Genomic DNA, 14,136 nt, shown 5'->3' on the forward strand with positions numbered 1-14,136 from the left:
GGGTATGTGCAGTAGGAGGGGGGGGTATGTGCACTAGGAGGAGGAGGGGTATGTGCACTAGGAGGGGGGGTATGGGAACTAGGAGGGGGGAGGGGTATGTGCACTAGGAGGGGGGGGTATGTGCACTAGGAGGGGGGGGTATGTGCACTAGGAGGGGGGGTATGTGCACTAGGAGGGGGGGGGATATGTGCACTAGGAGGGGGGGGTATGTGCACTAGGAGGGGGGGTATGTGCACTAGGAGGGGGGGGGGATGTGCACTAGGAGGGGGGGGGGGTATGTGCACTAGGAGGGGGGGGATGTGCACTAGGAGGGGGGGGGGATGTGCACTAGGAGGGGGGGGGATATGTGCACTAGGAGGGGGGGGTATGTGCACTAGGAGGGGGGGTATGTGCACTGGGGCAGATACGGGCACTAGGGGGTGTATATAATATACGGGGGGTGTAGACAAAACCTATTTGCAACAAACAGCGCACTTTACGGTTACTCAGTTTCCGCTCCCTGTTGCCATGGAGATGACGTCGCGCACGTCGGCGGGTGTGGTCACGTGGAGGGGGCGTGTCCTTTATTGGAGATAGCGCGCGTTGCGGAGCGTTCAGTCTTCTCCGGAGCCCGAGGTGAGAGCGGAGACCGCGGCCGCTGTGCGCGCGGTACCGGCGGAGTGTGGGGAGCGCGGGGCCGGACGCCGGAGAGGATGCGGGAATCTGAGGAGCCGCCATTGTGTTTATAGGGGGAGGGGAGACGCCATGTTTTGAATTCCGAGGACGGCGATCTCGGAGTTGTTCGCCTGCGGACCTGGCGCTCGGTCCCGGGGCTGAGTGCAGCCGGCAGCCTTCTTCCTACGGGCCCCGGCGGCCGGTGTGGCCCTATTCTCGCGGCCCCCGCGTCTCCCTCCCCCTCGCGCAGGCGCAGATCCCGCCCATCATTTTGGTCCGTTTAAAAGATGCTGCGGCTACTGATTGGCTGGCCGAGGCTCCGCCCACCGAATGCTGCTCTTTGTTTTGTGTTTTCTTCTCCCGCTTTTAGCTGAGCGTTGATTGGCTGAGCCGTCATCACTCGGCCTCTGATTGGCTGCGGGTAATATGTGCGCGCGGCGCGTCTCCTCCCTCTTTCGGCGTCTGCTGTGACCGACTATTCCCGGGACTGAGCGGCCGGAGCGAGCTGCACCGACACCCCCGGCCGCCCCCTGCAGGGCGCCGAGTGTCCCCTCCGTGCGGGCCCCGCCCCCTGCAGGGCGCCGAGTGTCCCCTCCGTGCGGGCCCCGCCCCCTGCAGGGCGCCGAGTGTCCCCTCCGTGCGGGCCCCGCCCCCTGCAGGGCGCCGAGTGTCCCCTCCGTGCGGGCCCCGCCCCCTGCAGGGCGCCGAGTGTCCCCTCCGTGCGGCCCCGCCCCCTGCAGGGTGAGCGCAGTGTCTGACCGCCGTCCTCTGTGCAGGTAGCCGCGATCTCACCATGCCGATCCGACGCTCCGTCAATTCCTCCAGCCAGGAGTCCGCTCCGAAGAACCGGCCAGCGGAGAGCGAGGACAAGAAGGCAGGTATGTGTGGGGCGCTGGGTGCTGCGGGCTCCCGCCCTCCTCTGCCCCCGTTCACCTCTCCCTACCCACAGAGGCCGATGCCAGCTCTGAGGAGTCTGCGTCCACCGGAGAGGAGCAGGAGACTCCCCCCGCCACCTCCAGCGAGACCGAGCAGCCGAAGGAGGCCGAGGCCAACGAGAAGGCCGCCGAGGGGGCGGTGAGCGAGGACGGCAAGAAAGAGTGAGTGCGAGGAGGGCGGGCGAGAGCTAGCGAGGAGGAGGGTGATGGGTAAGATGGAGGGCGGGCGAGAGCTAGCGAGGAGGAGGGTGATGGTAAGATGGAGGGCGGGCGAGAGCTGACGAGGATGGCGGGCGAGAGCTAGCGAGGAGGAGGGGGATGGTAAGATGGAGGGCGGGCGAGAGCTAGCGAGGAGGAGGGGGATGGTAAGATGGAGGGCGGGCGAGAGCTAGCGAGGAGGAGGGGGATGGTAAGATGGAGGGCGGGCGAGAGCTAGCGAGGAGGAGGGTGATGGTAAGATGGAGGGCGGGCGAGAGCTAGCGAGGAGGAGGGTGATGGTAAGATGGAGGGCGGGCGAGAGCTAGCGAGGGGGAGGGTGATGGTAAGATGGAGGGCGGGCGAGAGCTAGCGAGGAGGAGGGGGATGGTAAGATGGAGGGCGGGCGAGAGCTAGCGAGGAGGAGGGGGATGGGTAAGATGGAGGGCGGGCGAGAGCTAGCGAGGAGGAGGGTGATGGTAAGATGGAGGGCGGGCGAGAGCTAGCGAGGAGGAGGGGGATGGTAAGATGGAGGGCGAGCGAGAGCTAGCGAGGAGGAGGGGGAGGGCAGGCGAGAGCTAGCGAGGAGGAGGGTGATGGTAAGATGGAGGGCGAGCGAGAGCTAGCGAGGAGGAGGGTGATGGTAAGATGGAGGGCGGGCGAGAGCTAGCGAGGAGGAGGGTGATGGGTAAGATGGAGGGCGGGCGAGAGCTAGCGAGGAGGAGGGGGATGGTAAGATGGAGGGCGGGCGAGAGCTAGCGAGGAGGAGGGTGATGGTAAGATGGAGGGCGGGCGAGAGCTAGCGAGGAGGAGGGTGATGGTAAGATGGAGGGCGGGCGAGAGCTAGCGAGGAGGAGGGGGATGGTAAGATGGAGGGCGGGCGAGAGCTAGCGAGGAGGAGGGGGATGGTAAGATGGAGGGCGGGCGAGAGCTAGCGAGGAGGAGGGGGATGGTAAGATGGAGGGCGGGCGAGAGCTAGCGAGGAGGAGGGGGATGGTAAGATGGAGGGCGGGCGAGAGCTAGCGAGGAGGAGGGGGATGGTAAGATGGAGGGCGGGCGAGAGCTAGCGAGGAGGAGGGGGATGGTAAGATGGAGGGCGGGCGAGAGCTAGCGAGGAGGAGGGGGATGGTAAGATGGAGGGCGGGCGAGAGCTAGCGAGGAGGAGGGGGATGGTAAGATGGAGGGCGGGCGAGAGCTAGCGAGGAGGAGGGGGATGGTAAGATGGAGGGCGGGCGAGAGCTAGCGAGGGGGAGGGTGATGGTAAGATGGAGGGCGGGCGAGAGCTAGCGAGGAGGAGGGGGATGGTAAGATGGAGGGCGGGCGAGAGCTAGCGAGGAGGAGGGGGATGGGTAAGATGGAGGGCGGGCGAGAGCTAGCGAGGAGGAGGGTGATGGTAAGATGGAGGGCGGGCGAGAGCTAGCGAGGAGGAGGGGGATGGTAAGATGGAGGGCGAGCGAGAGCTAGCGAGGAGGAGGGGGAGGGCAGGCGAGAGCTAGCGAGGAGGAGGGTGATGGTAAGATGGAGGGCGAGCGAGAGCTAGCGAGGAGGAGGGTGATGGTAAGATGGAGGGCGGGCGAGAGCTAGCGAGGAGGAGGGGGATGGTAAGATGGAGGGCGGGCGAGAGCTAGCGAGGAGGAGGGTGATGGTAAGATGGAGGGCGAGCGAGAGCTAGCGAGGGGGAGGGTGATGGTAAGATGGAGGGCGGGCGAGAGCTAGCGAGGAGGAGGGGGATGGGTAAGATGGAGGGCGGGCGAGAGCTAGCGAGGAGGAGGGTGATGGTAAGATGGAGGGCGGGCGAGAGCTAGCGAGGAGGAGGGGGATGGGTAAGATGGAGGGCGGGCGAGAGCTAGCGAGGGGGAGGGTGATGGGTAAGATGGAGGGCGGGCGAGAGCTAGCGAGGAGGAGGGTGATGGGTAAGATGGAGGGCGGGCGAGAGCTAGCGAGGAGGAGGGTGATGGTAAGATGGAGGGCGGGCGAGAGCTAGCGAGGAGGAGGGGGATGGTAAGATGGAGGGCGGGCGAGAGCTAGCGAGGAGGAGGGGGATGGTAAGATGGAGGGCGGGCGAGAGCTAGCGAGGAGGAGGGGGATGGTAAGATGGAGGGCGGGCGAGAGCTAGCGAGGAGGAGGGTGATGGTAAGATGGAGGGCGGGCGAGAGCTAGCGAGGAGGAGGGGGATGGTAAGATGGAGGGCGGGCGAGAGCTAGCGAGGAGGAGGGGGATGGTAAGATGGAGGGCGGGCGAGAGCTAGCGAGGAGGAGGGGGATGGGTAAGATGGAGGGCGGGCGAGAGCTAGCGAGGAGGAGGGGGATGGTAAGATGGAGGGCGGGCGAGAGCTAGCGAGGAGGAGGGTGATGGGTAAGATGGAGGGCGGGCGAGAGCTAGCGAGGAGGAGGGTGATGGGTAAGATGGAGGGCGGGCGAGAGCTAGCGAGGAGGAGGGGGATGGTAAGATGGAGGGCGGGCGAGAGCTAGCGAGGAGGAGGGGGATGGGTAAGATGGAGGGCGGGCGAGAGCTAGCGAGGAGGAGGGTGATGGTAAGATGGAGGGCGAGCGAGAGCTAGCGAGGGGGAGGGTGATGGTAAGATGGAGGGCGGGCGAGAGCTAGCGAGGAGGAGGGGGATGGGTAAGATGGAGGGCGGGCGAGAGCTAGCGAGGAGGAGGGTGATGGTAAGATGGAGGGCGGGCGAGAGCTAGCGAGGAGGAGGGGGATGGGTAAGATGGAGGGCGGGCGAGAGCTAGCGAGGGGGAGGGTGATGGGTAAGATGGAGGGCGGGCGAGAGCTAGCGAGGAGGAGGGGGATGGTAAGATGGAGGGCGGGCGAGAGCTAGCGAGGAGGAGGGGGATGGGTAAGATGGAGGGCGGGCGAGAGCTAGCGAGGAGGAGGGGGATGGTAAGATGGAGGGCGGGCGAGAGCTAGCGAGGAGGAGGGTGATGGGTAAGATGGAGGGCGGGCGAGAGCTAGCGAGGAGGAGGGTGATGGGTAAGATGGAGGGCGGGCGAGAGCTAGCGAGGAGGAGGGGGATGGTAAGATGGAGGGCGGGCGAGAGCTAGCGAGGGGGATGGGTAAGATGGAGGGCGGGCGAGAGCTAGCGAGGAGGAGGGGGATGGTAAGATGGAGGGCGGGCGAGAGCTAGCGAGGAGGAGGGGGATGGGTAAGATAGAGGGCGGGCGAGAGCTAGCGAGGAGGAGGGGGATGGTAAGATGGAGGGCGGGCGAGAGCTAGCGAGGAGGAGGGTGATGGGTAAGATGGAGGGCGGGCGAGAGCTAGCGAGGAGGAGGGTGATGGTAAGATGGAGGGCGGGCGAGAGCTAGCGAGGAGGAGGGTGATGGTAAGATGGAGGGCGGGCGAGAGCTAGCGAGGAGGAGGGTGATGGTAAGATGGAGGGCGGGCGAGAGCTAGCGAGGAGGAGGGTGATGGTAAGATGGAGGGCGAGCGAGAGCTAGCGAGGAGGAGGGGGATGGTAAGATGGAGGGCTAGCGAGGAGGAGGGGGATGGTAAGATGGAGGGCGGGCGAGAGCTAGCGAGGAGGAGGGGGATGGTAAGATGGAGGGCGGGCGAGAGCTAGCGAGGAGGAGGGGGATGGTAAGATGGAGGGCGGGCGAGAGCTAGCGAGGAGGAGGGGGATGGTAAGATGGAGGGCGGGCGAGAGCTAGCGAGGAGGAGGGGGATGGTAAGATGGAGGGCAGGCGAGAGCTAGCGAGGAGGAGGGTGATGGGTAAGATAGAGGGCGGGCGAGAGCTAGCGAGGAGGAGGGTGAGGGCAGGGTAGAGTATGCGTTGCGATAGAGCGAGGACGGCGGCCGAGCATGGAGCATAGGAACACGTGAGTAGACGGTGGCAGGGAGTGAGGCTGGCGAGGCGTGAGGCTGGCGAGGCGTGAGGCTGGCGGGGCGTGAGGCTGGCGGGGCGCGAGGCTGGCGGGGCGCGAGGCTGGCGGGGCGCGAGGCTGGCGGGGCGTGAGGCGTCACTCACACTCGTCCTGTGTCTCAGGGGCGACAAGGAGCCGTCCAAAGAGAAGGATAAGAAGGTGAAGAAGACCATCCCCTCCTGGGCCACCCTGTCTGCCAGCCAGCTGGCCCGGGCCCAGAAGCAGACGCACATGGCCTCCTCCTCCCGGCCAAAGATGGATGAGATCCTGACCGAGGCAATCAAGGTGAGCGCAGAAGGTAGACGTGACGTGCAGAAGTGTGTGCGCCCCTCCTAATTAGCATACAAGGAGACGCTGGTGTATGGAGCCCCCCGAAGCTGTGTGCAGAGTGGGGGTCTCTGCAGTTTGTGGGGTGCATCAGGGGGGGCTTCATGGCGGCAGCAGGTTTTATTTATAGAGCCCCACTGATTCCCGCTGCTGCACATGAAGGGGGTCTGGTATAGATGACAGTATACAGGCTGGCACAGCGCTGGTGGGCTGCCATTCTGCTGATGCCCCCCGTGTCTCCTCTGCAGGCCTGCTTCCAGAAGACCGGGGCCTCCGTCGTGGCAATTCGGAAGTACATCATCAGCAAGTACCCGTCTCTGGAGCTGGAGAAGAGGGGCTACCTGCTGAAGCAGTCCCTGAAGAGGGCGCTGCAGAGGGGCAACATCCGGCAGGTGAGGGGGCGCTGCTGGGGGGGGGGGGCTGCGCTGCCGCTGGGATGTGCGCTGTCGCTGGGGGTGTGCGCCACCGCTGGAGGGTACGCGCTGTCGCCTCCGTGCTGCCACCTGCACTGTAATCTGTTTCTGTCTCTACAGGTGAAGGGGAAGGGGGCGTCCGGCAGCTTTGTGGTCGCTTCCAACTCTTCCAAGTCTGCATCCAAGTCCCGAGACAAGAAGGTGGGCAGCGCAGCATGAGGGGGGAGGCCGGAGGGGGGAGGCCGGAGGGGGGAGGCTCCTTCTTACAGCACATTCTTATCTTTGGCAGAAGAGCAGCTCTGCGGCCGGAGATCAGCCCAACGTGAAGCTGGAGGACATCCTGCCGCTGGCCTTCACCAGACTGTGCGAGCCCAAGGAGGCGTCCTACAGCCTGATCAAGAAGTACGTGTCCCAGTATTACCCCAAACTGAAGGTGGACGTGAGGTGAGACCTGCTGCGCGCTGTCCTGGAGGTGGGGGACCGGGGCGTCTGCAGGGAACTCACCTGACTTGGGTGTTGTAGGCCTCAGCTCCTGAAGAACGCGCTGCAGAGGGCAGTGGAGAAGGGGCAGCTGGAGCAGATCACCGGAAAAGGAGCTTCTGGCACATTCCAGGTCAGTCTGCCGATGGACGGCTTCGGCGTCTCCTGCATCGGGCGGCTCCGGCGGCTCCTGCATCGGGCGGCTTCCCTACCTCACCCGTCTGACGACTCCGGCGGCTCCTGCACCGGGCGGCTTCCCTACCTCACCCGTCTGACGACTCCGGCGGCTCCTGCACTGGGCGGCTCCTGCACTGGGCGGCTCCTGCACCGGGCGGCTTCCCTACCTCACCCGTCTGACGGCTCCGGCGTCTCCTGCATCGGGCGCCTCCTTTACCTTACCTGTCTGATGGCTTCCCTATCGCACCTGTTGGACGGTTCTCGCGTCTCACCCATCGGACGGCTCACATGTCTTGCGCACCGGATGGATCCCGAGTCTTGCGCGTTCTTTATATTCCCTACATTTATAGCAGTCACCTGCTGCGTTGCGGTGTTTGGGGGTCCAGGCTTCGCTGCTGGTTTATGTGATGGTATAAGCACAATGTCTTGTTGGTCTGGGCGGGGTCCCGCAGGCGGAGACTCCTGGTGTTTAATGGCTTTCTTCTGTCTTGAAGCTGAAGCGAGCAGGTGACAAGCCCCTTCTGAGCGGAGGAGGGTTTGAGGATGCCATCCTGTCTGCCATCACTGCCATGAACGAGCCCAAGACCTGCTCCACCACGGCCATCAAGAAATATGTGCTGGAGAACCATCCCGGTGTGAACTCCAGCTTCCAGGGTGAGCCAAGATCGCAGCCGCCTGCTCCCTGTGTGTGTACGCAGCCTCCCGCCGGCCACTTCCCCGGCGTGTGCCTGCGTACAGCCTCCCGCTCCCCGTGTGTGTGTGCCTGCGTACAGCCTCCCGCTCCCCGTGTGTGTGCGTGCGCGCAGCCTCCCGCTCCCCCGGTGTGTGTGTGTGTGTGTGTGTGGCCTCCCGCTCCCCCGGTGTGTGTGTGCACAGCCTCCCTGTGTGTGTGTGCGTGTGCGCAGCCTCCCGCTCCCCCGGTGTGTGTGTGTGTGTGTGTGTGTGTGTGTAGCCTCCCTGTGTGTGTGTGCGTGTGCGCAGCCTCCCGCTCCCCCGGTGTGTGTGTGTGTGTGTGTGTGGCCTCCCGCTCCCTGTGTGTGTACGCAGCCTCCCGCCGGCCACTTCCCCGGTGTGTGCCTGCGTACAGCCTCCCGCTCCCCGTGTGTGTGTGCCTGCGTACAGCCTCCCGCTCCCCGTGTGTGTGTGCCTGCGTACAGCCTCCCGCTCCCCGTGTGTGTGTGCCTGCGTACAGCCTCCCGCTCCCCGTGTGTGTGTGCCTGCGTACAGCCTCCTGCTCCCCCCGGTGTGTGCGTGCGCGCAGCCTCCCGCTCCCCCGGTGTGTGTGTGTGTGTGTGTGTGTGTGTGTGTGGCCTCCCGCTCCCCCGGTGTGTGTGTGCACAGCCTCCCTGTGTGTGTGTGTGCGTGTGCGCAGCCTCCCGCTCCCCCGGTGTGTGTGTGTGTGTGTGTGTGCGTGCAGCCTCCCTGTGTGTGTGTGTGTGTGTGTGTGTGTGCGCAGCCTCCCGCTCCCCCGGTGTGTGTGTGTGCGCAGCCTCCCGCTCCCCCTGTGTGTGTGTGTGTGTGTGTGTGTGGCCTCCCGCTCCCCGTGTGTGTGTGTGTGGCCTCCCGCTCCCCGTGTGTGTGTGTGTGTGCGTGGCCTCCCGCTCCCCCGGTGTGTGTGTGTGTGTGTGTGTAGCCTCCCGCTCCCCCGGTGTGTGTGTGTGTGTGTGTGTGTGCGCGCAGCCTCCCGCTCCCCCGGTGTGTGTGTGTGTGTGTGTGTGTGTGTGTGTGTGTGTGTGCAGCCTCCCTGTGTGTGTGTGTGCGTGTGCGCAGCCTCCCGCTCCCCCGGTGTGTGTGTGTGTGTGTGTGTGTGTGTGTGTGTGTGGCCTCCCGCTCCCCATGTGTGTGTGTGTGTGTGTGTGTGTGTGTGTGTGTGTGTGTGGCCTCCCGCTCCCCCGGTGTGTGTGTGTGCGCAGCCTCCCGCTCCCCGTGTGTGTGTGTGTGGCCTCCCGCTCCCCTGGTGTGTGTGGCCTCCCGCTCCCCCGGTGTGTGTGTGTGGCCTCCCGCTCTCCCGGTGTGTGTGTGTGTAGCCTCCCGCTCCCCCGGTGTGTGTGTGTAGCCTCCTGCTCCCCCGGTGTGTGTGTGTGTGCGTGTGCGCAGCCTCCCGCTCCCCCGGTGTGTGTGTGTGTGTGTGTGTGCGCAGCCTCCCGCTCCCCCGGTGTGTGTGTGTGTGTGTGTAGCCTCCCGCTCCCCCGGTGTGTGTGTGTGTGGCCTCCCGCTCCCCCGGTGTGTGTGTGTGCGCGCGGCCTCCCGCTCCCCCGGTGTGTGTGTGTGTGTAGCCTCCCTGTGTGTGTGTGCGTGTGCGCAGCCTCCCGCTCCCCCGGTGTGTGTGTGTGTGTGTGTGTGTGTGTGGCCTCCCGCTCCCCCGGTGTGTGTGTGTGTGTGTGCGCAGCCTCCGTGTGTGTGTGTGTGTGTGTGTGCGCGCGCGCGCGCGCGCGCGCAGCCTCCCTGTGTGTGTGTGTGTGTGCAGCCTCCCGCTCCCCCTGTGTGTGTGTGTGTGTGTGTGTGTGTGTGTGTGTGTGTGTGTGTGTGGCCTCCCTGTGTGTGTGTGTGCGTGTGCGCAGCCTCCCGCTCCCCCGGTGTGTGTGTGTGTGTGTGTGTGTGTGTGTGTGTGGCCTCCCGCTCCCCATGTGTGTGTGTGTGTGTGTGTGTGTGGCCTCCCGCTCCCCCGGTGTGTGTGTGTGTGCGCAGCCTCCCGCTCCCCGTGTGTGTGTGTGTGGCCTCCCGCTCCCCTGGTGTGTGTGGCCTCCCGCTCCCCCGGTGTGTGTGTGTGGCCTCCCGCTCTCCCGGTGTGTGTGTGTGTAGCCTCCCGCTCCCCCGGTGTGTGTGTGTAGCCTCCTGCTCCCCCGGTGTGTGTGTGTGTGCGTGTGCGCAGCCTCCCGCTCCCCCGGTGTGTGTGTGTGTGTGTGTGTGCGCAGCCTCCCGCTCCCCCGGTGTGTGTGTGTGTGTGTGTAGCCTCCCGCTCCCCCGGTGTGTGTGTGTGTGGCCTCCCGCTCCCCCGGTGTGTGTGTGTGCGCGCGGCCTCCCGCTCCCCCGGTGTGTGTGTGTGTGTAGCCTCCCTGTGTGTGTGTGCGTGTGCGCAGCCTCCCGCTCCCCCGGTGTGTGTGTGTGTGTGTGTGTGTGTGTGGCCTCCCGCTCCCCCGGTGTGTGTGTGTGTGTGTGCGCAGCCTCCGTGTGTGTGTGTGTGTGTGTGTGCGCGCGCGCGCGCGCGCGCGCAGCCTCCCTGTGTGTGTGTGTGTGTGCAGCCTCCCGCTCCCCCTGTGTGTGTGTGTGTGTGTGTGTGTGTGTGTGTGTGTGTGGCCTCCCGCTCCCCCCGGTGTGTGTGCGCGCGCGCAGTCTCCCCCTCCCCCCGGTGTGTGTGTGTGTGTGTGTGTGTGTGCGCGCGCGCACAGTCTCCCGCTCCCCCCCGGTGTGTGCACGCGCACAGTCTCCCGCTCCCCCCCGGTGTGTGTGTGCGCGCGCACAGTCTCCCGCTCCCCCCGGTGTGTGTGTGCGCGCGCACAGTCTCCCGCTCCCCCCGGTGTGTGTGTGCGCGCGCACAGTCTCCCGCTCCCCCCGGTGTGTGTGTGCGCGCGCACAGTCTCCCGCTCCCCCCGGTGTGTGTGTGCGCGCGCACACAGTCTCCCGCTCCCCCCGGTGTGTGTGTGCGCGCGCACAGTCTCCCGCTCCCCCCGGTGTGTGTGTGCGCGCGCACAGTCTCCCGCTCCCCCCGGTGTGTGTGTGCGCGCGCACAGTCTCCCGCTCCCCCCGGTGTGTGTGTGCGCGCGCACAGTCTCCCGCTCCCCCCGGTGTGTGTGTGCGCGCGCACAGTCTCCCGCTCCCCCCGGTGTGTGTGTGCGCGCGCACAGTCTCCCGCTCCCCCCGGTGTGTGTGCGCGCGCACAGTCTCCCGCTCCCCCCGGTGTGTGTGTGCGCGCGCACAGTCTCCCGCTCCCCCCCGGTGTGTGTGTGCGCGCGCACAGTCTCCCGCTCCCCCCGGTGTGTGTGTGCGCGCGCACAGTCTCCCGCTCCCCCCGGTGTGTGTGTGCGCGCGCACAGTCTCCCGCTCCCCCCGGTGTGTGTGTGCGCGCGCACAGTCTCCCGCTCCCCCCGGTGTGTGTGTGCGCGCGCACAGTCTCCCGCTCCCCCCGGTGTGTGCGCGTGTGTGTGTGTGTGTGCGCGCAGCCTCCCGCTCCCCGCGTGTGTGTGCGCAGCCTCCCGCTCCCCGCGTGTGTGTGTGTGTGTGTGTGCGCAGCCTCCCGCTGCCCCTGGTGTGTGTGTGTGTGTGTGTGTGTGCGCGCGCGCGCAGTCTCCCGCTCCCCCGGTGTGTGTGTGTGTGTGTGCGCGCGCGCAGTCTCCCGCTCCCCCGGCGTGTGTGTGTGTGTGCGCGCGCAGTCTCCCGCTCCCCCGGCGTGTGTGTGTGTGTGCGTGCGCGCAGTCTCCCGCTCCCCCGGCGTGTGTGTGTGTGTGTGTGTGTGTGTGCGTGCGTGCGCGCAGTCTCCCGCTCCCCCCGGTGTGTGCGCAGCCATCACCTTCATGTCTTTCTCCCACAGTTCATCTGCTGAAGAGGACCCTGCAGAAGTGTGAGAAGAACGGCTGGATGGAGCAGATCTCCGGGAAGGGCTTCAGCGGCACGTACCAGCTCAGCTTCCCGTACTACCCCAGGTCTGAGCGCAGTGTGCTGCACACGTGGCCTGTGCCCGCGGCTGGAGACTGACCCTCCTCTCTTCCTGTAGCCCCATCATACTGTTCCCAGACAAGGCCAGTGAGGAAGAGGACGAGGAAGAGTCTGACAATGAATCAGAAGACTCTGAAGAGGAGGAGACTGAGGAAGAATCTGAGGATGAGGAGCCCCCACCCAAGAGGAGGTAAGTGACCCCCACACTGCGGGGGGCTCAGTCTGTGAGGGCCGGGGGTTCATAGGACGATGTCTCCTCTTGTGTAGGATGCAGAAGAAGGCGGCTCCATCCAAATCCAGGTCCAGAGCCCCCCCACCGAAACCCAAGAAGGCCGCTCCAGCCCCCCGGGGCAAAGCAAGAAGCGCCCCCAAAAAGGCTCCAGCACCACCCCCCCCTAAAGCGAAGAAGGGGAAATCTGCTCCCCCGCCTCCTCCACCTCCCCCTGCCAAAAAACCAGCCAGCCGGCCCTCAAAGAAGGCAGCCCCCGCAAAGAAAGCGGCAAAGCCTGCGGCAAAAGGCAAGTCCAGCCCGAGGAAATCGCTGCGCTCCAGGAAGTGACGCCGCAGAAGCCCCCGCGACCACCGCCGCAGAGAGGAGCCGTTCCGTGGCTTGTTTCCAGGAGGAGCCACTTTTCTAAAGTTGTCTGTTCATTTCCTCTTTGATTTCAGAGATGGTGCCGCGCTCTTACATCTGTTTTTGGTCTAGCCGTAGCCGCCGTGCTCCCCTCCCCCCACCGTGTCCTGACGGACGCCGGCACCCGCCATCCCCTCTCCCCATACGGTTTCTTGGTTGTGTAAATGATGAGAAATCCTTGTCAATGTTGAGCATTATTTAATGAACGTTGAGTCCCTTTTTCTGCAGGAGATCCCGTTTTATTCCTTTGGTAGAGCTGATCCCGGGTGATCCTCCCGGATCCGTTAGTAACATTGATGGTGCTGACTTAGCGAGGTGTAGGGTGCAGCGACGTCTGAGCCCCGCAGCAGGCGAGCCACTAGTGCGACTGTGAGGGTCCGGGGCTGAGGGGCTCGCTGGCCTCTGACCCGTCTTCCTGCCCCGCGGAGCGCGCTGTCACCTCCTGCCATACGCGGCTTCCAGCACACGCGCCCGTCCCTCACACTCCGCTACTGGCGGCTGTAGCTCGCACACCGTGAATAGACGTAGCATGTTGTACAGAAATCCAACCTTTTTTATTTTAAAGCCGATTGTGTCTTTATTTTAATGTTTGCCATTTTGTAAAGACTTAAAGGAAGGAGAGAAGCTGGGAATTCTGCTGTTTGCTAAATAAAGACTAGATTCTGCTAGGACGCGGTCTCGTCGTTCTTCTGCCCGGCACGCCGACTCGCCCACCATGAAGGAAGAGCGGGAGCGTGCGTGGGGCGAAGGGGAGCGTGCGTGGGGCGAAGGGGAGCGTGCGTGGGGCGAAGGGGAGCGGGAGTGTGTGGGCAAGAGTGCGGAGGCAAGGGAGCGTGGGGCAGGGGATCGGGAGTGTGCGGGCAAGACTGCGGAGGCAAGGGAGCGTGGGGCAGGGGAACGGGAGTGTGTGGGCAAAAGTGCGGAGGCAAGGGAGTGTGGGGCAGGGGATCGGGAGTGTGCGGGCAAGAGTGCGGAGGCAAGGGAGCGAGGGGCAGGGGAGTATGCGTGGGGCGAAGGGGAGCGGGAGTGTGTGGGCAAGAGTGCGGAGGCAAGGGAGTGTGGGGCAGGGGATCGGGAGTGTGCGGGCAAGACTGCGGAGGCAAGGGAGCGTGGGGCAGGGGAACGGGAGTGTGTGGGCAAAAGTGCGGAGGCAAGGGAGTGTGGGGCAGGGGATTGGGAGTGTGTGGGCAAGAGTGCGGAGGCAAAGGAGTGTGGGCAAGAGTGCGGAGGCAAGGGAGCGTGGGGAAGGAACGGGAGTGTGTGGGCAAGAGTGCGGAGGCAGGGGAACGGGAGTGTGTGGGCAAGAGTGCGGAGGCAAGGGAGCGTGGGGCGAAGGGGAGCGGGAGTGTGGGCAAGAGTGCGGAGGCAAGGGAGCGTGGGGCCGGGGATCGGAAGTGTGTGGGCAAGAATGCGGAGGCAAGGGAGCGTGGGGCAGGGGATCGGGAGTGTGGGCAAGAGTGCGGAGGCAAGAGAGCGTGTGGGCAAGAGTGCGGAGGCAAGGGATCGGGAGTGTGGGGGTAAGAGTGCGGAGGCAGGGGATCGGGAGTGTGTGGTCAAGAGTGCGGAGGCAGGGGATCGGGAGCGTGTGGGCAAGAGTGCGGAGGCAAGGGAGCGTGTGGGCAAGAGTGCGGAGGCAAGGGAGCGTGGGGGCAAGAGTGCGGAGGCAAGGGAGCGTGGGGCAGGGGAGTATGCGTGGGGCGAAGGGGAGCGGGAGTGTGTGGGCAAGAGTGCGGAGGCAAGGGAGCAAGGGGCAGGGGAGTATGCGTGGGGCGAAGGGGAGTGGGAGTGTGGGCAAGAGTGC

General features: G+C 65.3%; 1 protein-coding gene across 1 annotated transcript; it reads left to right on the forward strand.

The window, feature by feature from the left end:
- The first annotated feature begins 512 nt into the window (after positions 1-512).
- On the forward strand, positions 513-13,006 carry HP1BP3 (heterochromatin protein 1 binding protein 3). Its single transcript, XM_075329006.1, has 12 exons — positions 513-615; positions 1,431-1,532; positions 1,604-1,751; positions 5,774-5,936; positions 6,227-6,370; positions 6,512-6,592; positions 6,681-6,835; positions 6,914-7,004; positions 7,543-7,702; positions 11,577-11,688; positions 11,760-11,891; positions 11,969-13,006. Exons 2-12 carry the CDS (start codon positions 1,448-1,450, stop codon positions 12,258-12,260), a joined length of 1,563 nt encoding a protein of 520 aa, XP_075185121.1. The 5' UTR covers positions 513-615; positions 1,431-1,447; the 3' UTR covers positions 12,261-13,006.
- Positions 13,007-14,136: the final 1,130 nt, after the last annotated feature.

The sequence above is a fragment of the Anomaloglossus baeobatrachus genome, chromosome 11, assembly GCF_048569485.1.
Source record: "Anomaloglossus baeobatrachus isolate aAnoBae1 chromosome 11, aAnoBae1.hap1, whole genome shotgun sequence".
NCBI classification, from domain to species: domain Eukaryota; kingdom Metazoa; phylum Chordata; class Amphibia; order Anura; family Aromobatidae; genus Anomaloglossus; species Anomaloglossus baeobatrachus.